Source organism: Bufo gargarizans, chromosome 4 (genome assembly GCF_014858855.1).
Source record: "Bufo gargarizans isolate SCDJY-AF-19 chromosome 4, ASM1485885v1, whole genome shotgun sequence".
Lineage (NCBI taxonomy): Eukaryota > Metazoa > Chordata > Amphibia > Anura > Bufonidae > Bufo > Bufo gargarizans.
In genome coordinates, this window is record NC_058083.1 from 363,737,141 (window position 1) to 363,758,799 (window position 21,659).

General features: G+C 44.2%; 1 protein-coding gene across 1 annotated transcript in view; it reads right to left on the reverse strand.

Annotated features, from left to right (window-relative positions):
* Positions 1–14,703: 14,703 nt before the first annotated feature.
* Positions 14,704–21,659, reverse strand: part of PDCD2 (programmed cell death 2) — a 53,090-nt gene continuing 46,134 nt past the window's right edge. Inside the window, exon 6 of the mRNA XM_044290353.1 lies at positions 14,704–15,075. Coding sequence (XP_044146288.1) covers positions 14,914–15,075 — 162 coding nt within the window. The 3' untranslated portion in view covers positions 14,704–14,913. The remainder of the gene's footprint in view (positions 15,076–21,659) is intronic.

Below are 21,659 nucleotides of genomic sequence, written 5' to 3' on the forward strand. Positions count from 1 at the left end.
CGGGAAAAAATATGAAAACCCGTCCTCCTCATCCAAGGAGGAAGAGGCTGAACCATCTCTCGCCTCCTGACACACTGATACCTCCATCGCCCGCTGGGGGGAGGAGGGACGATGGCGTTTGGAAACCAAGGTATTCTTCAGCTCTTGTATGGAGGCGTTCATCTGGTTCATATTGGTCTCCATATAGCCCTTAACACAATCGACCACGTCGAGGACCGATGGCTCCAGCTGGGGGAGAGAGTCTTGGCCCTACAGGGTGGGCCCAAGGAAAAATCGTAGGAGTCCTCCAGCACGACCTGGCAGTCATGACACTGCAGGTGACGTCTCTTGGCCGTGGACTTCCTGCCGGGCTCTCGCTCACCGTCCCAGGTAGAAGACATGGCTGAAAATAGAAGAGATATGAATTTAAGCATAATTCAAGAAAAAAAGACCTTTAACCACAAGCTTCAGGATCTTTACCCAGAAGATTCTAGCAAGCGCTATTGAAAAGGAAAAATGTTTTCAGCAACACAGAGGTTTGCACGCAAACAACTCTAGCACCAACCACACGACTCAAGGTTAACAGGTAACTGCACTCCAGGAGACTGAACCTGGAGCCTCACCAAGTTTAAATAGGGTGTTTGGGCGCCAAACGGAAGCCCTGCCCACAAAGGGGCTGGGTAAACCTCTAAAGCTTATTTTTTAGCTTTGAGTAAAAAAAAAAAAAAAACTCCTCTGGACCCCAAATCAACTAAAGGCCCCCAACAGCCCTAAACAGTGAAAATACTCCCCGGCCTACGCAGCTGCGATCGGCCGGAGAAAAACACGGAAGTGATGTCACCTGACGTCACTTCCGCAAGATGGTGGCACCCAGCCCATCATGCAGGACGCCGCTCCCGCCGCTTCAGACCCCGAAATGATGTAAGGGTGAACTCCAGCTAAGGAGTCACAGATCCCAAGTGGCAAGGAGGAGCGGATCCCGCTCCCAGAGGGAAAGATGATAAAAAAACAGGGGATGGAGGAGCGACCACCCGTCCTGTCCTGTCCGCAGGACAGAAAAAACACACGAGGTTCTGAGGGTCACACCCCTCTTTATTTGGGGACAGGGAGGGCGTGTATATGTCAGTTTTTTATTTATTTCATTAAAACTTCCAGCTGTCCTAACCAGTCCACAGGGGCAGAATACCCCATCTGTGCCACTGGTTAGGACGTAAGGGAACTTCTTCTTTTCTGGTAATCACGGCAGGTCCTCACCGCCTGTTCAATCTTCACCATCATTTCCTCCTCAGCCATCACCTCAGTGGATTATCACCTCGGACTTTGATGGCCTTTGCACTTTTGGAGAACCTCTGGCATTGGACGTGGGGTGTGAAGAAATGCGGCTCCAAGCTGATGACTTAGCAGGTGTGGCCGATGGTCTCGTTCGTGATTGTTATTTTTCTCTCTCCACTTCATCTGGAAGCAGCAGGCATTCCTCAGCTTCTTTCGGATTGTCAAGTTGCCTAGTCACCCCATCACGCTTCCTTATTCTTAATACTGCAGGATAATCTAGTTAAAATGTAATCCCCTTTCTGTAGAGTCTCGAGCATATATCATTGAAGGCTCTGCGTTTTCTTGTGACGTCTGCTGAATAATCAGCAAATAATAGCACTTTGGTGCCTCTAATAATGGTTCCCGCCTCAGCCTGTATGCCCTCAGAATGTCCTCTTTGAGTAATCCAAGTACTTACAGATAACTTGTCTAGGTCTCTGGTTGGTATTGGAGGAGGTTAATTTTTGAGGTTCCTTTAAAAGGTCCCACTCTGTGTGCTCTCTCCACCTTCCTCCTGTCTAGGAGAGCCATGGCTTGTGGGAGTCCGTGTTCAAATAAATGGCGTAGACCTCTTGGTGGTACCGATTCAAGTACTCCTACCTTAAGTTACTCCTCCTAGATCTATTTTCTAGATAATCCACTCTTTCTTTTAATTGTTCCGCTGTCAAATATACACTGCTCAAAAAAATAAAGGGTGAAAACAAAGATAACACATCCTAGATCTGAATTAATTAAATATTCTTCGGAAATACTTTGTTCTTTACATAGTTGAATGTGCTGACAACAAAATCACAAAAATTAAAAAAATATAAATTTAAATTTTTCAACCCATGGAGGTCTGGATTTGGAGTCACACTCAAAAGTAAAGTGGAAAAACACACTACAGGCTGATCCAACTTTGATGTAATGTCCTTAAAACAAGTCAAAATGTGGCTCAGTAGGGTGTGTGGCCTCCACGTGCCTGTATGACCTCCCTACAACGCCTGTGCATGCTCCTGATGAGGTGGCGGACGGTCTCCTGAGGGATCTCCTTCCAGACCTCGACTAAAGCATCTGCCAACTCCTGGACAGTCTGTGGTGCAACGTGACGTTGGTGGATAGAGCGAGACATGATGTCCCAGATGTGCTCAATTGGATTCAGGTCTGGGGAACGGGTGGGCCAGTCCATAGCATCAATGCCTTCGTCTTGCCGGAACTGCTGCCACACTCCAGCGACATGAGGTCTAGCATTGTCTTGCATTAGGAGGAACCCAGGGCCAACCGCACCAGCATATGGTCTCACAAGGGGTCTAAGGATCTCATCTCGGTACCTAATGGCAGTCAGGCTACCTCTGGCGAGCACATGGAGGGCTATGCCGCCCTCCAAAGAAATGCAACCCCACACCATTACTGACCCAATGCCAAACCGGTCATGCTGGAGGATGTTGCAGTCAGCAGAACGTTCTCCACGGCGTCTCCAGACTCTGTCACATCTGTCACATGTGCTCAGTGTGAACCTGCTTTCATCTGTGAAGAGCACAAGGCACCAGTGGCGAATTTGCCAATCTTGGTGTTCTCTGGAAAATGCCAAACATCCTGCACGGTGTTGGGCTGTAAGCACAACCCCCACCTTTGGACGTCGGGCCCTCATATCACCCTCATGGGGTCTGGTTCTGACCGTTTGAGCAGACACATGCACATTTGTGGCCTGCTGGAGGTCATTTTGCACAGATCTGGCAGTGCTCCTCCTGTTCCTCCTTGCACAAAGGCGGAGGTAGCGGTCCTGATGCTGGGTTGTTGCCCTCCTACGGCCTCCTCCACGTCTCCTGATGTACTGGCCTGTCTCTTGGTAGCGCCTCCATGCTCTGGACACTACGCTGATAGACACAGCAAACCTTCTTGCCACAGCTCGCATTGATGTGCCATCCTGGATAAGCTGCACTACCTGTGCCACTTGTGTGGGTTCTAGACTCCGTCTCATGCTACCACTAGAGTGCAAGCACCGCCAGCATTCAAAAGTGACCAAAACATCAGCCAGGAAGAATAGGAACTGAGAAGTGGTCTGTGGTCACCACCTGCAGAACCACTCCTTTATTGGGGATGTCTTGCTAATTGCCTATAATTTCCACCTGTTGTCTATCCCATTTGCACAACAGCATGTGAAATTGATTGTCACTCAGTGTTGCTTCCTAAGTGGACAGTTTGATTTCACAGAAGTGCGATTGACTTGGAATTACAGTGTGTTGTTTAAGTGTTCCTTTTTAATTTTTTTTAGCATTGTATATCTTGCATCTTGGTAGAAATTTCAATGTTCTCTCCATACATGCCACCCTTTGCTCTACTTCTGTTAGTCTGTGGTCTTGCTATGCAACCTCCTCCTGTAACTGAGTGAGCGCTTGTTTGCACTGTGGATACCAGTGAGGCGATAATATCTGGTGCTAGCTGTTTGGCCACTTCTATAGCCAGTTGTTTTAAATCCACCGTCCCCCTGCAGCTTCAAACATGTCCACCTGAGAATCTCGTGGCCCAGTGTCTCGTTATCCTCCTTTTGTTTGCAACGTCGTCGTTGTGGAGCGAGTCGGCGCCATCTTGTGAAGCGAGTGGCCCTGTGAACTCTGAGGTCATCCCGAGGAACTGATTTTCTGCCCGCTCCTAAGTAGGTACCGCTCCATACACACACCGGAGTTGTGTTTGTATATTTTGTCTCACGTTATCACTGGGGAGGGTATTGGGTCGGGCAGTTGGATTCTTGGTGGTGAGGAGCTGGGTATTTTTGTTCCTCCCTGAAGAAACACTCTTTTGAATGATAATTGGAAGGTTATTACTTTATGGTCACTGTAAAGGGGGAATATTGATTACCAATATTTATGCAAATATTAATAAATAATATTCATAAATAGGAGGAATTGTCTAGTGATGACTGCCTATTTATACCTTTATATATTAATAACTTTTTTTTTTTGCCTCACGCTAATCACTAAGCTAGCTGCAAGCGCCTAACTGAGCTAACTACCGCTAATAAACACACGTTACACAGTAGATATAATACAAATAATACACAATATTTATTAACATCTACAGTGCACAACGCACTTAACAATACAGTACTAAAAATACAGCACTAAACTACACGGTTCCCAAATTCCACCCCAGTACACACACATATATATATATATATATATATTAGCAGCCCACCCAACCTGGACTAAAAACTATCCCTGCAGAGAAATTAAGGATTAAATACCACACTAGCAGTTGATAACAGTGGGATAGTAGGGGTTAATAGTAGGACAGCAGGGATAGGGGTATAACAGGGATGGGGTTATAATAGGGGTAGATTCTGGCTACAGGTAGTTGGTGGGATGGGGCAAATAGGGGTAAAATCAGGGTACTTTGGTGGGCTAGGGAAATATGGGGAAGTAATATGGGCAAGATGGGGTTAATCGTTGGTGGGGTAGTGGATACTCAGCCGATCTAGGGAACGCTCGTTTTCCAGGGGGGGTCCTGTGTGGGGCGCGGCTCGGATCTTCTTCCTTAGTGCAGGGGCCGCCGGATATTTATATCAGGGACACGTGGGCTGGCGCAGTGAGATGACGTCACTGCGTCAGCCCGCACGTGCCCGGACGAGCGCGTCGGGGCCGCGCCACCTCACAGGCGGGAGAAACCTTTGATCTCCCGCTTGCAACACTTCGCATTCCGGACAGTGCGATAGCTGCCGGAATGCACATAATAGAAGGAGGGGAGGCTAAATAAATAAAGGGACATATAAGGGGGCACATACAGAGAAGAGAATGCCAAGAGTGTGCAAAGCAGTAATCAAAGCAAAAGGTGGCTACTTTGAAGAACATAGAATATGACATATTTTCTGTTTCACACTTTTTTATGTATATAATTCCACATGTGTTAATTCATAGTTTTGATGCCTTCAGTGTGAATCTACAATTTTCATAGTCAAACTCTTTGAATGAGGTGTGTCCAAACTTTTGGTCTGTACGTCTGTACTGTGTATATATATATATACACACATACATATACACACACACACACATATATATAAGGGGTCACATATTCCCCACAGGGGCCACAACGAGCCCCTGTGGACCACTAAGGGCAGAAGTGTGCAGATGCTGGGCACATCTGCGCACATCATCCTATAATGTGGCTGTTAATGCATGCATATAGATTATACATGCATGCACGTGTTTGCATGCATATACATATATATGCATACGTCTCAACCCTTCCTCAACAGTCACTATTTCCCAGGTGTCCTCCAACCTGCACATATGTTGTTCTGTCAGGTCTATTGGTTAATACTAAGTCCAGTATGGCCGTCCCTCTAGTCGGGTCCTGAACCAGTTGGGAAAGGCAATTGTCTTTGGTTATAGCCAAGGACCTGTTTCCTTTATGAGATATGCAAGTTTCAGTTTCACAGTCTGTATCTAGGTAGTTGAAGTCCCCCATAATAACCACCTCATTATGATTTGCCACCTCGTCTATCTCGTTTAGTAGTAGATTTTCTGTGGACTCTGGTATATTAGGTGGTTTATAATAAGCTCCTATGACTGTTTGATCACTTGGTATTACACTTTTTGTGATATAAGGTGATAAAAAAATAAAAAATAAGAGCAAAAACCAAATTACGTACCGGTAATTCCCTTTTCATGAATCCTCCATGACGGCATACCATGAGAGATGACCCGCCCCCAACCAGGTAGGGACAGGAAGTATAAATTTGACTCTCCTCCGCCTCCTCCTCAGTGTCTTTCTGGATCGACAGCCTAGAGAGTGTTCTTTCGAATCTTTTCATTTATACCCCCTTTTTTTTTTTTTTTTGCACACACACCATACACCATGTGTAGGCCTATCATACTCTTATGAACGTATATACATTATATATATTTTTTTTATTTTATTTTTTTATTAAAAAATAATTTTTTTATTTAGGGTGGGAAACCCCTATGCCGTCATGGAGGATTCATGAAAAGGGAATGACGTAATTTGGTTTTTCCCTTTCTTCCTCCATGACAGCATACCATGAGATATAACATATTAAACTACTTAGGGGGGGATTATGGCTTGAAGAACTTTCCTCCCAAAGGCTAGATCTTGACCTGCCTTAACATGGACTCTGTAATGTTTGATAAAAGTATTAGGGCTAGACCAAGTGGCCGCCCTACAGATCTGTTCTAGTGAAGCGTTAGCCCTTTCTGCCCAAGAGGCAGAAACTGATCTCATAGAATGGGCTGTAAAGGCTTCAGGAGGCGATTTCCCTAGCGCTTTATATTATTCTGAAATCGCTGTTTTAATCCATCTGGAAATAGTATTTTTTGTCGCTCTCTGCCCTTTATTTGTGCCAAGAAACTGAACAAATAAGGAGTCCATCTTTCTGAAGGCCTTCGTGGCCTCTAAATATATTAGAACTGCTCTCTGCACATCCAATTTATGAAACCTCTCCTCTTCCTCTCCTTCTGTTTTCGGGTTGTCACAAAACGAGGGAACCAATATTTCTTCTTGCCTGTGGAAATTAGACAACTTTGGGAAGGAAGGTTATCCAATTTAAACGTAATTCTATCTGAAGAAATAACACAGAAAGGTTCATTAATTTTCAGGGCCTGGATTTCCCTAACCCTGCGGGTTGATGTAATTGCCACTAAGAACAGGGTTTTAAGTGTTATATATTTTATAGAGACAGATGATAAGGGTTCAAAGGGACTTTCTACTAAGCCCGATAAAACTACATTGAGATCCCAGGGGGGAGTCATGGCTTTCAATGACGGTCTCAGTCTATCTGCCCCTTTAAGGAATCTGACGACCCAAGAATGATTGGCAATTTTTTCATCAAAAACTGCACCAACGGCCGATACGTGCACCCTCAGTGTATTGGGACGAAGACCTTTCTCCAGCCCAGATTGTAAAAAACCTAGAACTGAAAGGACTAAAAAATTTTCAGGGGATACCTTCGCTTTTATACACCAGGTATTAAAGGCTCTCCATACTTTCTTATAGATCTTTGAGGTTGTCTCCTTTCTACTAGCCGACATAGTATTGATGACAGGATCCGTCAGGCCTCTAGCTTTTAAGATCAACCTTTCAGGTTCCAGGCTGCCAAATGCAGCTTTTCCACCTCGGGATGGAGAAGTGGACCCTGCGACAACAAATCCTGATCCCAAGGAAGGATCCATGGACTTTGGATGGACATGATCTTCAATAGAGGAAACCATGATTTTTTTGGGCCATAAGGGGGCTATCAAAACAACATGAGCCTTGTCTTGCCTTATCTTTTTTATCACTCGTGAAATTAGTTGCAGAGGGGGGAAGGCATAAGCTAGATGGAAATTCCATTTTATTGAAAAGGCATCTATGCCTTCGCTTTTGTCTCTTGGATTGAGGGAAAGAAAACGACCTACTTTTGCGTTTGTGGCTGACGCAAAGAGGTCTATCTGGGGAACCTCCCACTTTTTGGTTATTTGGTGAAAAACTTGTTCCTTCAAACTCCATTCTGTTTGATATATTTTGACCCTGCTTAGGAATTCTGCTTTTACGTTTAAGCTTCCTTTTAAATGGACTGCTGAAAGGGATCTTGTATTTCCTTCTGCCCAGGAAAAAATCTTTTCTGTTATTTGGCTCAGACATTGGCATCTTGTTCCACCTTGATGGTTTAGATATGCTACCACTGTTGTGTTGTCTAATCTTATTTGGACATCCTTTCCTTCTATGTATTGACTCGCCACTTTTATAGTTTCCCAAACTGCCATCAATTCCTTTTGCTTTGAGGACAAAGTCTTCTGGTGGTCTGCCCAGGCCCCTTGGAAATAGTGATGAGAGTAATGCGCTCCCCACCCCCAAGGACTTGCATCTGTTGTGACGAACACCTGTTCCTCCAAATTCCATGGAATTCTCTGGCGTAGGTGACTTACTTGTTTCCACCACAGAAGAGACTGGTTTACTGCAAAGGGAATCAGAACTGTTTGTTCCAATGAACTCTGGTTTCTGTCCCAGCAGGCTAATATCCAATGTTGCAGGGTTCGAGAGTGGAACTGAGCCCACTTTACTGCAGGGATGCAAGAGGTTAAAGTCCCTTGTAGTCTCATAGCCTCTCATATCGAACAAGATGGAAGACACTGAAACCTTGAGACTTTTTCTACCACTCCCGAGACCTTTTGCTATGTAAGAGACGTCCTCTGACGAGTGGTGTCTAGGGAGAGACCCAAGAAAATTATTTCCTGGAACGGGACTGGCTTTGATTTTTCCCAATTTATCACCCATCCTGCTGGATACAGCGTCTGGCAGGTCACTAAGAGATTGTTCTCTAGTGACTGTCTTGACTCGCCTACTATCAGTAGGTCGTCTAGATAAGGAATAATCAGGATGTTTCTCCTTCTCAAGTGGGCCACCAGCTCCAGCATCACCTTTGTGAAGACCCTGGGGGCCGAGGTTATCCCAAAGGGTAATACCTGGAACTGAAAGTGGAACAGATCTTTCCCCAAATAAACCGCTATCCGCAGGAATTTTTGGGACTGTTTGCATACCGGAATATGGTAGTATGCGTCTCAAGTCTAGGGAGGCTTAGAAGTCTCCCTTTTTCAACAGATTCACGGTTGATCTTATTGTTTCCATTTTGAATGTTGTATTGTATGAACTTGTTTAAGTTTTTTAGGTTTATTATTAACCAAAATTTCCCGTCTGTTTTTTTTACTAGAAAAACGGTTGAATAATATCCCTGACCTTTTTGAAAATAGGGAACTGGAATTATGGCTTTTTGAGCCAGTAGCTTCCGAATCCCTTCTTCCAGATTTGTTTGAAGAACAGTTGTTTTTTTAATTGGAGTTATCCTGAAAATATTTGAGGGAGGAGGTAGACGGAAAACTATTTTGTAGCCTTCTGATATTATATTTAAGACCCAAGGGTTTGTTGTAATCTTTTCCCAATAGTCTAGAAAAAAACTTAATCTCCCTCCTACCTGAGCACTGGCGTCATTGCTTTGACGGTTCCGTATTCTTTGCAGAGAACAGGTACCCTCTACTCTTCTGGTTTCTTCCCCTTGACCAGCCTGAATCCCTATTAGTTTTCTTTGCTTGAAAGGGGGTCCCTTTTTTAACCCTCCGAAAGGGAAATTTCCTTTTCCCGGAATCCCCGGGAAAGGTTTTCTTTGAGTCGGAAGCCTTTTCTAGGATGGATTCTAAATCTTCTCCAAATAACAAATTACCATGAAAAGGCAAGGTACATAACTTTAATTTTGAACTGACCTCACCTGACCAAGACTTTAACCAGAGGGACCTTCTTGCCACAACCGCTAATCCAGATGCCTTTGCAGCTATCCTGACAGATTCCGCAGTGGAGTCCGATAGGAAATCCACAGCTTCAATTAAGAGCGGAAAGGAATCTTTTAGATTACCATATGTATTTCGGCTTTTCAGTAAGGATTCTAACAGATTTTTTCGTCAGAAAGATCCATAGTGGCCCTAACTGCCTTAATTAATTCTCTGGTATCCTCAGATGAAAAGAGATAGATTTGAAATTCTGAGTCAGATCCAGAATCTTCAGACCCGAGTACTCCTGACTCTGAATCTTCCTCTAATTCTGAATCAGACGTTTTTGTCGCTGGTCCCTGCGCCTGTTTGGAACAGGAAGGGATTAATGAGGTATCTGACATAGCAGCCCTGATTTCTTCCCTAATTGTGTTTTAAGTTCTTCTTTTAGGGACGGAACCAATTCCTTAGAAATGTTGTCAGTGCATTTTTTACAAACTTTCCTAGTAGAGGAATCTGAAAGTTTAACAGAACAGAGACTGCACTTTTTTGCCCTCTGACTAGTTTTTGCTTTCTGAGCACTCTCTTTCTCACTCTGCACACACACAGAGAGAAAGAAAATACATAAGGGTTAACTAACAGAATATACTGCCTTTACCCTTGTCCTGGTGACATTACTCACAGGTACGGATCCCTGAGTGGTCTCCATAACTTCACCTGGATCCAGCATGATTTTAGGGTAACAAGCCAGCTTACTGTTCCCCTTTAAATAGCTTTACCTTAAGACCTCAGATCAGAGGACGACCTCCGTCATAATCCTGCGCGATTTGAATCTCCCGCCGCCGCCGGCATGCGATCCACCGCCCGGAAGTGCTCTCAGGCCCAATACCGGAAGTAAGCCTGTGGAACGCTTCGTGGAACGCATGGAGCACGTCCACTTCCGGTGACGACACTGTGAGCAACGGCCATGCCGGATCGCAGTGTGGAGTTTAACAACCGACCGGAGGGACTCCCTGAGTGTCCGGTCCCACGTGGACCTGTCTGCCCGCGCTAGCAGCAGGTAAGAGACAGATCTTCAGAGCCCGTTTCCCTAACTAGGGTCCGGACTCTGCTGCCTCCTCACATGGTAATCTTTCTTCTTTCTTCATGGTCGGCGACCATAAGGGAAAACCCTATCTCCTACCTGGAGGGACAGGGAGACACTGAGAAGGAGCCGGAGGAGAGTCAAATTTATACTTCCTGTCCCTACCTGGTTGGAGGACGGGTCATCTCTCATGGTATGCCGTCATGGAGGATGAAAGGGAAAAACAGCCATTTATTATATGGCTTTCACCAGACGGGTTAGATCATGGGATATTTTTTTCTAGAGCAGGTTGTTACAGACACGGCGATACCTAATGTCTGTTTTTTTTTTCAAATTTTTTACAATTTTATATACATTCCTACACCGTTCACCTGATTTGGATGTAAATACCCTCAAATTAATGCTGACAGTCTGCAGTTAAAGCCCATCTTGTTCGTTTCATTTCAAATCCATTGTGGTGGTGTATAGAGCCAAAAATGTTACAATTGTGTTGATGTCCCAATATTTATGGACCTGTTCGTATAGAAAAATAGTAGACCAGATTTTTTTTTTTTTTGCTACACAGAGAAGAGGAACATACCATTGCTTGAATTGTAGTAACTGCCATACACTGATTAAAGGATATAATGCTGTGCATCCGACTAAAGGTAACAGGATACAAATCAGAGGTTTTGCTACTTTTGTAACGCGATATGCGATTCACTGCTTAAAATGTCCATGAGGTAAATTGTATATGGGTCAAACCACTCAATCAGTAAGGTTTAGGATACATGGACACAGGCTATGCATGAGTAAAGAGCTTAAATTTTTTTTTTTTTTAAATTAGGGGGATAAGGATAAAAAAATTAGAGAAAAATTTGGTGAACCTTGGCAGACATTTTGAAGAGAGGGCTCATCAGATCTGTGATCTCAGATGGAAGGTATTGGAGGCTGTGAATGGTAAGGAGAATGAGGAAGATAATAGAAGAGTGCTATTACAGAGAGAGACTTTTTGGATAGTGAAACTGAACTGATTAATACCAAGAGGACTTAATGAAATATGTAGTTTTAATGCTTTAGTATATTTATTCAACCGTTCTATGAGGATTCTAGTAATGAATTATAATATTTTTTTTTATGATGTTAGTATTTATTATAACGTATAAAGCTGCATTCACACGTCCATGTTTTGGTCAGTGATTGTGAGCTAAAACCAGGATTGGAGTCTACACAGAGATCAGGTAATAAAAGGGAAAGATCTGCACCTATTCTTTGTTTAAAGTGGCACCTAGTTTTGGCTCAAAATCACTGACCGAAACACAGACGTGTGAATGAGGCAATAATGATTGGCTATACCTACCTTCTACCAGTACCTACCTTCTACCAGTATTTTTTCACGGTCCGCAAAACGGGGTTCCGTTGTTCCGTGATCCGTGTCAGTTTTTTCTTCCGTGTGTCTTCCTTAATTTTTGGAGGATTACCAGACCAGAAAAGTGAAAAAATAAAATAAAAATCTAAGTCAAGTTTGCCTTGAAAATGATAGGAAAAAAAACAGACACGGACGCGGATGACAATCTTGTGTGCCTCCTTGTTTTTTCACTGACCCATTGACTTGAATGGGTCCGCAAACCGTTGTCCGTCACAAAAAATAGGACGGTCTTATTTTTTTGATGGACAGGAAACACGGATCACGGACACGGCTGACAAACTGTGCATTTTCCAAGTTTTCAACTGACCCATTGAAAGTCAATGGGTCCGCAGAAAATCACAGAAAATGGAACAACGGACATGGATGCACACAACGGTCGTGTGCATGATGCCTAAGGGGCATGTCCTAAAAGGTTAGGCGGAAGGGAGGAGGTTACAGTGAGGTTTGCTTCTGCATTCCTCATGTTGTATACGTCTATGTAAAAATTGATTTTCTCACAAATTAATAAATTACACTAAAAAGTGATTCACCCGGGGATTGTAAGTTTGGAATGAATTGCTCACTGAAGAAGCACAGAATACTATGAGGTGACTTTGTATTCACTAGTCTGCACATATGTTGTTTGCTGGATTAAGTAGCGTTCCTGATCCGGACTTGTTTCTTACACAGGTGTCTGTCGATTGCTGAAGCAGGGAGCTCAGTAATGTCCACAATATATTGGAATGTACAGTATCTGCATTCTCAGGGGTCTGGGATGGTTGTGAGGTATGTATTAAATACGCTACTGGGGCCATCAGAGCATTAGTGTGGTGCTAAAATGCAGAATTTTAGATGTTCTCCATGCAGACAATGTAGGGACATCATTGAATCATGATTATTAATTTAAATACATTTCTACAGCATAGTCACACACAATGTTGAAACCTCTGGATAATTGGGGTCATTTATCAAACAGGTGTAAAGTAGGCTTAGTTGCCCATAGCAATGAATCAGACTCCACCTTTCATTTTCCAAAGGAGCAATCAGTTCTAATTTACACCAGTTTGATAAAATGACCCCAAATGTCTTTACCATCTGAGGTCAGATAGATTTTTAATATAGTATTCTGGTTTTAAATGTTTGTATCCATTCTGTTCCTCCCACCCTATTTTTCCTTGTTTTTCTCCTTGATTCATTGTTGGTGGGGGAATTCCAGTGCTTAAAAATTGTTTTGTACTTTTGATATTGAATAAAAAATAAAAAAGTTTTATTATACTGTTAAACCATAATGGCATAGTAACAGTACTCATGTAATAACAGAAGTAAACTGGCAACCCGATAGGTGCCCATCTTGTTGATTTTTGTTGCGTTAATAAAAGATGGACCATAATGTAACATTTCTCATCATTCTTTTATAATTTACAAATAAAAAACATGTTTACAACAAGATAGAATATTATAACAAAATTTCTCTATCAAATAAAGTGCAGTCAAATAACACTTTGGGCTGCAGCCATATAGTTTAGTTTTAGACTTGGGAAATAAACAGATTAGGATTATCATCATTAGACAATTTCCACTGAAATGTTATTGGAATATCTTAAAGAGATGTTCTGGGAATGATATTGCCCATTGTTAATAATTCTTAATTACCTGCTGGCTCCTTTGTTCCTCCATCTTCTAGTCCTTCCTTTTTTCATCTGGCCAGGGCATTGACAGTCACCTGCACCGCTGCCAAGTTCTCTTTAGAAGGGTTTTTTCACGGACATAGGAATTCCGAAAATAGCTAAATGCTGGCTCACCTATTTCTGGAGGTCACACAGTGGTGGAGAGGTGGCTGCATACGTATGGCTTGCTCTTCATCCACTGCTATAGGACTTCCAAAAATAGCCAAGCCAGTACTCCTCCTGTTTTCGGAACTCCCATACCAGTTGTCAATGGGGAATTGACACCTACTTGGACATTTTCGAAAGTCTCATAGTAGTGAATGGAGAGGACGCTGTGTATGAGTGGTGAACTCTCCTTCACTTCGAGGGCCTTGTTCTGGAGATGGACAGGGTCCTAGAAGTGGTGTCCGCACTTATCAGACAGGTGTGGCATTATGTCACATTTTCACAAATTTCGTCTTCGTTAACTACTGTAGTCACACCTCATGCAAACTAAAGAGAGTATAATGGGATGTGAGTAGAAGTATGCATGCTGCACATAGAAACCAATCAGCATTCAATTTCCCTTTTACTGATAAAGTCATACAATTTCCTTCATATTAGTTTAAAGAGGACCTTTCACTAGAATAAAAAATCTAAACTAAGCATAGAAATGGAGAGCGGCGCCCAGGGACCTCCCTGCACTTACTATTATCCCTGGGCACCGCTCCGTTCTCTCGGTATAGGCTCCATTATCTTCATAGTTAAGCTCCACCCAGGGGAACCTGCCGGCATCTCCTTCTCCCAGGCTGGAGTGCTGGCCAATCGCAGCACTCAGCTCATAGCCTGAGAGAAAAAAAACCTCTCAGGCTATGACCTGAGCGCTGCGATTGGTCAGCGCTATAGCCTGGGAGAAGGAGACGTCGGTAGGCTCCACCCAGTTGAGCCGAACATATGAAGATACCGGAGCCTATACTGGGAGAACGGAGCTGCGCCCAGGGATAATAGTAAGTGCAGGGAGATGCCTGGACACCGCTCTCCATATCTGTATGCTTAGTTTAGATTTTTTTTATTCTAGTGAAAGGTCCTCTTTAACTCACCTCTAATAAACTGTTAGTTATCTACAACTTTGTAAAGGAGGTCTCCATTGTGACTTGTGGGACAATCACATGAATCTTTGTGAAAATTAACCAAGTCTTTGTCAAACCATTTAACAGATCTACCCCAAAAGGCAATGTCCATTTAGATAGCACATAACTATAGCTGTTGTGCACTTTAAATCGTGTCTCCTGGCACATCTTGCTTCCACAGGAACTCCTCGACATAATGTGTTTCCGCACTGCAATTAGCAGAGCAAGTATAGACTGCCAGGACTCCCCAGTCAATGCTCTTCTGAAGGCTATCCACTTTCAGATGGTTCAGTAGTTGAGGCATTACCTGGCATAAAGACAAGGCATATAAAATGGCAAAAAAATACAGCAAAACCTCAGACACAAAGATAGCAGTGCTTTCCTGATGTGTTATTCTATTAATTTTTTATATGAATAGCCATGTATAAGTTCTTGCAATCATGCTCTTGTCTATCCCCTACTTATCAACCTACCAAATGTATATCTGCAAAAAGTAGTAGACTCCTTGAGTCCTGGAAGTTTATTTTTTTTATTCCTTTCACGTAGCCGTATGAGGGCTTGTTTTTTGTGGGACAAATTGTACTTTGAAATAGTCAGTACGATTACAATGACACCACATTTGTGTAGTTTGTGCTGCGTTTTAGTGCTTAAAAATTTTTTGGGGAAAATGTTTCTCCTTTCATCACTATAGGTCTATGGAGCTGTAGGAGTTCTAATTTTTTGCGTGATGATCTGTACTTTCAATACCATTTGACGGGCATCAGACAAAACATGATGTTTATTTATTTTTTATTATTTATTTTAACCCCTTCAGTACCGAGCCACTTTTCACCTTAAATCCCAGGCCAATTTTTGCTAAGTGTCATTTTATGTGATAATAACTGTGGAATGATTTTAGTTATCCAAGCCATTCTGAGGTTGTTTTCTCGTGACACATTGTACTTCATGTCAGTGGTAAATATGAGTCAACATGTTTTACCTTAATTCATGGAGAAAAAAAATTGGCTGAGAATTGGGAAAAATTAGAAAAAAAAATTTGTATTTGAATTTCTCTGCTTTTAAGGCAGATAGAGATACTTCATAAAACAGTTTTTAACTTTACATTTTCTATATGTCTACTTTATATTTGCATCATTTTGTTAAAGTCGTAGTAGAAACCCCCTATAAATAACCACATTTTAGAAACACTCAAGGTATTCAAAGCCGATATTGCAAACTTTGTTAACCCGAATTAAACGAAAATGGAGGTGAAATTTCAAAATTTCACTTTATTTTTGAAGATATTCCATTTAAATCCATTTTCCTGTAACACAGCAAAGATTAACACACAAACCTCAACATTTAGGCTACTTTCACACTAGCGTTCGGTTGTCCGCTTGAAGGATCCGTTTGAAGGCTCTTCCAAGCGGCCACGAACGGATCCATACGGCCCCAATGCATTCTGAATGGATGCGGATCCGCTCAGAATGAATCAGTCTGGCAGCGTTTGGCCTCCGTTCCGCTCAGCAGGCGGACACCCGAACGCAGCTTGCAGCGTTTTGGTGTCCGCCTGGCCGTGCGGAGGCGTACGGATCCGTTCATAGTTACAATGGAAGTCAATGGGGACGGATCCGTCTGTCATGGCTCCGCTTTGACACGGATCCGTTCATGTTTCTGCGCATGCCCAGTAACTTCCTGTCCCTCCCCCTCATCTGTCCCTCCCCTCATCGTCGGCCATTTTGGATAATCGACTTGCTGAGACTGGTAAGTGTATGAAGTTTTGTCTGTTTGTCTCTCTTTTTTTTACTATCTATCCATCTATCTATCTCTCTCTCTATTTCTAGGGTGGGGGGGGCTGCTGGCACTTGGGAAGGGGTGTGTGTGTCTGGAACAATGGGAGCCGCTGGCACTGGTGGTGTGGGCTGCCTTTATGGGGGGGCTTCTGGCACCGGGGGGGGAGGGCGCGTGTGACTGGAACTGTGGTTGCTGCTGGCACTACGGGGGTGTTTGTGGCTGGAACAGTGCGGTTTGCTGGCACTGCGGGGGTGTTTGTGGCTGGAACTGTGCGGTTTGCTGGCACTGCGGGGGTGTTTGTGGCTGGAACTGTGCAGTTTGCTGGCACTGCGGGGGTGTTTGTGGCTGGAACTGTGCAGTTTGCTGGCACTGCGGGGGTGTTTGTGGCTGGAACTGTGCGGTTTGCTGGCATTGCAGGGGTGTTTGTGGCTGGAACTGTGCGGTGCTTCTGGATGGAACTGCAGGGTTTTTTGTGGCTGGAACTGTGCGGTGCTTCTGGCAGTGCGGGGGTGTTTGTGGCTGGAACTGTGGGGGCTGCTGGCATTGGGGGGGCTCTGGGCACTGTGGGAGAGTTGTTTGGAACTGGGAGCCTGATGTCATTGTGGGGGGCTGCTGGCACTATGCGGGGCTGCTGTCTCTCGGGGTGTTTATGTAACTTGGGGGGATTATGGCTTCTGTCGGATTAATTTTTTAAATTATTTTATTATTAGGGTCGTACCAAAAAAGAAAAAGAAAAAAGACAGATCTGCGGTAAGTAAGTATTAAAAAAAACTAAAAAAATGTTGATATATGAGGAAATAGTGCTCTACAAGTTCCTTTAACGTTATCTGCATTTTGTCTGGTATTGGTACAGATGTCATCTAAGAAGACAACCATTGACTGGCGTAACCCACCCAGAAGGCGCCGCCATATCCAGTGGCCCGTAAGTATAAAATCAACACTTGGACTTTTTACTGTTTGATTCGTTGCATTAATCAGTATGTGCTCTTATTATAGATTTCTTCATCATCTTCAGCGGAGGGCTCTCCGGAAGTGGCTGCCGGGGCCAGCTCACCAGCGTCCAGGGGAGGTGGACCAAGCCCGGACCGGGGCTGTCAAGAAGTAAGTATATGTGTATATATATATATATATATATATATTTCTTAAAAATTGGTTTAAGTATGGTCTTCTAAATTTTTTTTTATTTGGATTAGCAATCTGCACCTAGAGCCGCCAGCGAAGATCCCCCAGTCGCCTCCAGAGTCCGCGGGAATGATCGTGGCGGTCGTAGACGTGTAAGTATTGAATTTAGTAGTTTAATTAGCATTTTGTATTAGGATTTACATTAAATTTTGTATTTCCTTTTTTTTCAGGGTTCCCTAGGCTCCACCAGGGAGGATGAGGAGTTCGGGTTTCCGAGCATCGATAACCTGCTCCTCATCCGACTGGTGGAGGCGCGTCCAGCGTTATGGGACCACGCCGACCGCCACCACGCCGATTATCGCCATACCCAGCGGCTCTGGAGGGACATCTCTGCAGAAGTTTTAGATACCTGGGGGGATCTAGATGCGGCGGCTCAGGAGAAATATGGTAAGTAAAACAATATGCATTTTAATAAATTAAAATATTCTTGTTTTCCTTTCATCATGCTGATTTTAGTTTTTATTGTTTTTTTCCATAGTCAAACTGGTTATAACGCGTTGGCGATCTATCCGGGACCGCTTCAGGAGGGATTATAACAAGGAGGGTCAGGTCCCGAGTGGCTCCGGAGGAACCTCAGGGGCCACATACATCCATACGGCGGCCCTGGGGTTCCTACGAAAGGCTATGGCACCAAAAAGGTAAATATTTATAACAACTGTTTAAAAAATAAATTGTAAAGGGGCTGTCCGAGACAGGGTAGCGTTTGGCTCCCCTGTTTTGGACAGCCCCCCACAGTCAGATGGACAACTGTTCTCTCCATCTGAGTGTAAGGGGCTGTCTGAGACAGGGTAGCGTTTGGCTCCCCTGTTTTGGACAGCCCCCCACAGTCAGATGGACCACTGTTCTCTCCGTCTGAGTGTAAGGGGCTGTCTGAGACAAGGGAGCGTTTGGCTCCCCTGTTTTGGACAGCCCCCCACAGTCAGATGGACCACTGTTCTCTCCGTCTGAGTGTAAGGGGCTGTCTGAGACAGTGGAGCGTTTGGCTCCCCTGTTTTGGACAGCCCCCTATGCTATACGGTAGACATAGCATAGAACATGGATGTTTTATTTAAAGAACAATTCCTAACTTTCCTTTTTTTTTTTCCTACAGAAGTGCCAGCAGCACTCGGGAGCCTGACCAACCTCCTGAGGCGGAACCAGTACAGATCGCCAGCGCCAGCCCTCCTGTCCCTGATGCATCGGCTCAGGATAATCCGGGTCCCCTACCGGGTCCCTCCGCTCAACAGAGGCTCTTAGGTTTCCGTCAAAATTTAAGAGCCCTGGCGAGCGGGCAGAGATCTGGTAGGCCAAGTCGAGCCGATTATGCAAACCTTGTAGAGGTCGTTTCCGACGCTCTAGAAGGTTTTGCCCGACATCAAATGGAGTTTGGTGCTGACTTGATTCGCCGCTGGGAAGGGGCGGAGTCGGCGTATCAACGCAGCCCAAACTACCATTATGGGCTAAACATGATCGGTTTGATGGACTCAATGACGCCCGAGCAGTTACATCAGTTTAAAATCATGGTAGAGAACGGGTCATGGGAAATCATGCACTGCCCCCAACCCCCACCCCCACCCCCATCCCACACCTACCCCCCATCCCACAGCAGTGGCCAGTACCACCAACCTTTCCCTTCCCACCCCCCCGAGCATGTGTTTCCTTCTTCTTCTCCTGCCCCTTTTCCTCCTACTTCTTTTCAAACTCCCTCCACCTCTACACATGCTCGGGTCCCCTCCTCCTCCTCAGACCCTTCCTTTCTCCACACCCCTCAATTACGCCCTGCATCCTTTCCTATGGCCCGTAGTTTAACCTCAGTGGCTCGCCAGGACAGGGGGGCTACCATTGCCAGCCCCAGCGCAAGTCCACGACAGTCCACCTCCCCTCCAAGTTATTATGAGCAGTTGTGAAAAAAAAAAAAAAAGTTTATTTTATTTATTGACATAAAAAAAAAAAAAAATATATTTTTTTATACTTTACTGCACTGTGTCTGTCTTTTTATTGTCCTGTACAGGGAACATTGGCACTCTAGCTGTGTTGAAATAAAAACTACCCTAGTCTCACTACTGTGCGTTTATTACAACACCCTTAGTAGTTTTTATATCAAAACAGCATTAGTGCCAATGTCGTAAGATCCATTAAAACCTGACCATCAATAATGAGCTAAATTTTGGCTCTTTATTGATAGTAGAACCTATGATTGGCACATGAGCAAGCAAATGCTTGTTCATTGTTCAATCTTGTGCCCTTCCATATGAGCCCTTGTGGGAGTCACGGTCTGTCAGCACCATCAGGAATTCATTAATTGTGATTTTAACGTTTAATGATTTCCCAATGACGCTAAAATAACTAGTGTGATTACCACAAGGGACACGCAAGGGACATAGAGTTTTTAAAGGGGTATTCACATAGACAATGGGGGGATTTCACTTGAATATGCCCCCATTGTCTGATAGGTGTGGGTAACATTGGTAGGACCCGCACCTATATTGAGAACGGAGCGGGGAGCACAGTTGCTGTAGGACACATTTCCCATGGTATGTCCACCGCCAAACGCTAATCCCCGCCTCAACTATAGAAATGGATGGAGGGCGGCAGCGCAGTGCGACCTCATCTACTTTCTTAGCTTCGTTCTCAATATATGTGAGGGTACCAGCCGTGGGACCCGCGCCTATAAGACAATGTAGGTATATCATTAAAGTGGTATGCCCCCATTGTATGAGATGAGAAAACCCCTTTAAGGCCCCTTGCACACGACTGTATGCCACAAGAGACATATGGTCCGTGAGCGGGCCATATGTCCCATAGTGGCATTGATCGTGCACACGAGAGTACACAGCATCATAGTATACAATCATCCTGTGCAAGTTGAGCTGCACGCGGGGATATAGTCTTGCACTAATAGATCATATGAGTGCAGGACAATAGCCCAGTTTGCGGCACAACATGGTCAGCATCATGATGCTCTGTACTCCTGTACGACGATCAGGGACATATGGCCCGCTAACGAACACTATACAAGTGCATGTAGTCGTGTACAAGAGTCCGAAAGGTGTGGTCCATTATCAAAGTCGGACCAGCTTTGGAACTTCAACAAGATAGCCATGGAGAAATATAGGAGCATTACAACCCTATAGATCTCAATACATGAAGATGGAACCTAGAGATGCTTTTCCTTTCAAAACGGATCCGCTAAACGGATGACAAAACTGAAACCAACGTGACAAACGGATCCGTAATACAGACGGATCCGTACAAACGGATCCGTCTGAATTGCTTCCGTTTGGCTCCGTTTAGTCAGTTTATTGACGGATCCGTTTGAAATGCCGTTCAAGCGGATCCGTGAAACGCTAGTGTGAAAGTAGCCTTATTCCCCCGATTCTGCAGTTTACAGAAATGCCATGTCACATTTGAAGACCCTCTGATGCACCCCAACAAAAGAAACTCCCAAAAAGTAACCCCATTTTGGAAACTATAGGATAAGGCTACTTTCACACTGGCGTTTCTGCCCCAATGCATTGTGAATGGATAAGGATCCATTAAGAATGCATCAGTTTGCCTCCGTTCAGCCTCCATTCCGGTCTGGAGGCGGACACCAAACGCTGCCTGCAGCGTTTTGATGTCTGTCTGACGAAACTGAGCCAAACGGATCCGTTCTGACTTACAATGTAAGTCAATGGGGACGGATCCGTTTTTACTGACACAATATGGTGCAATTGAAAACTGATCCGCCTCCCATTGACTTTCAATGTAAGTCAAAACGGATCAGTTTGCATTATCATGGTAATGCAAATGGATCCGTTCTGAACGGATACAAGAGTTTGCATTATAGGTGCGGATCAGTCTGTGCAGATACCAGACGGATCCGCACCTAAACGCAGGTGTGAAAGTAGCCTAAGGCGACAGTTTTATTGGTATTATTTTGGGATACGTATGATTTTAGATTACACAATATTACAT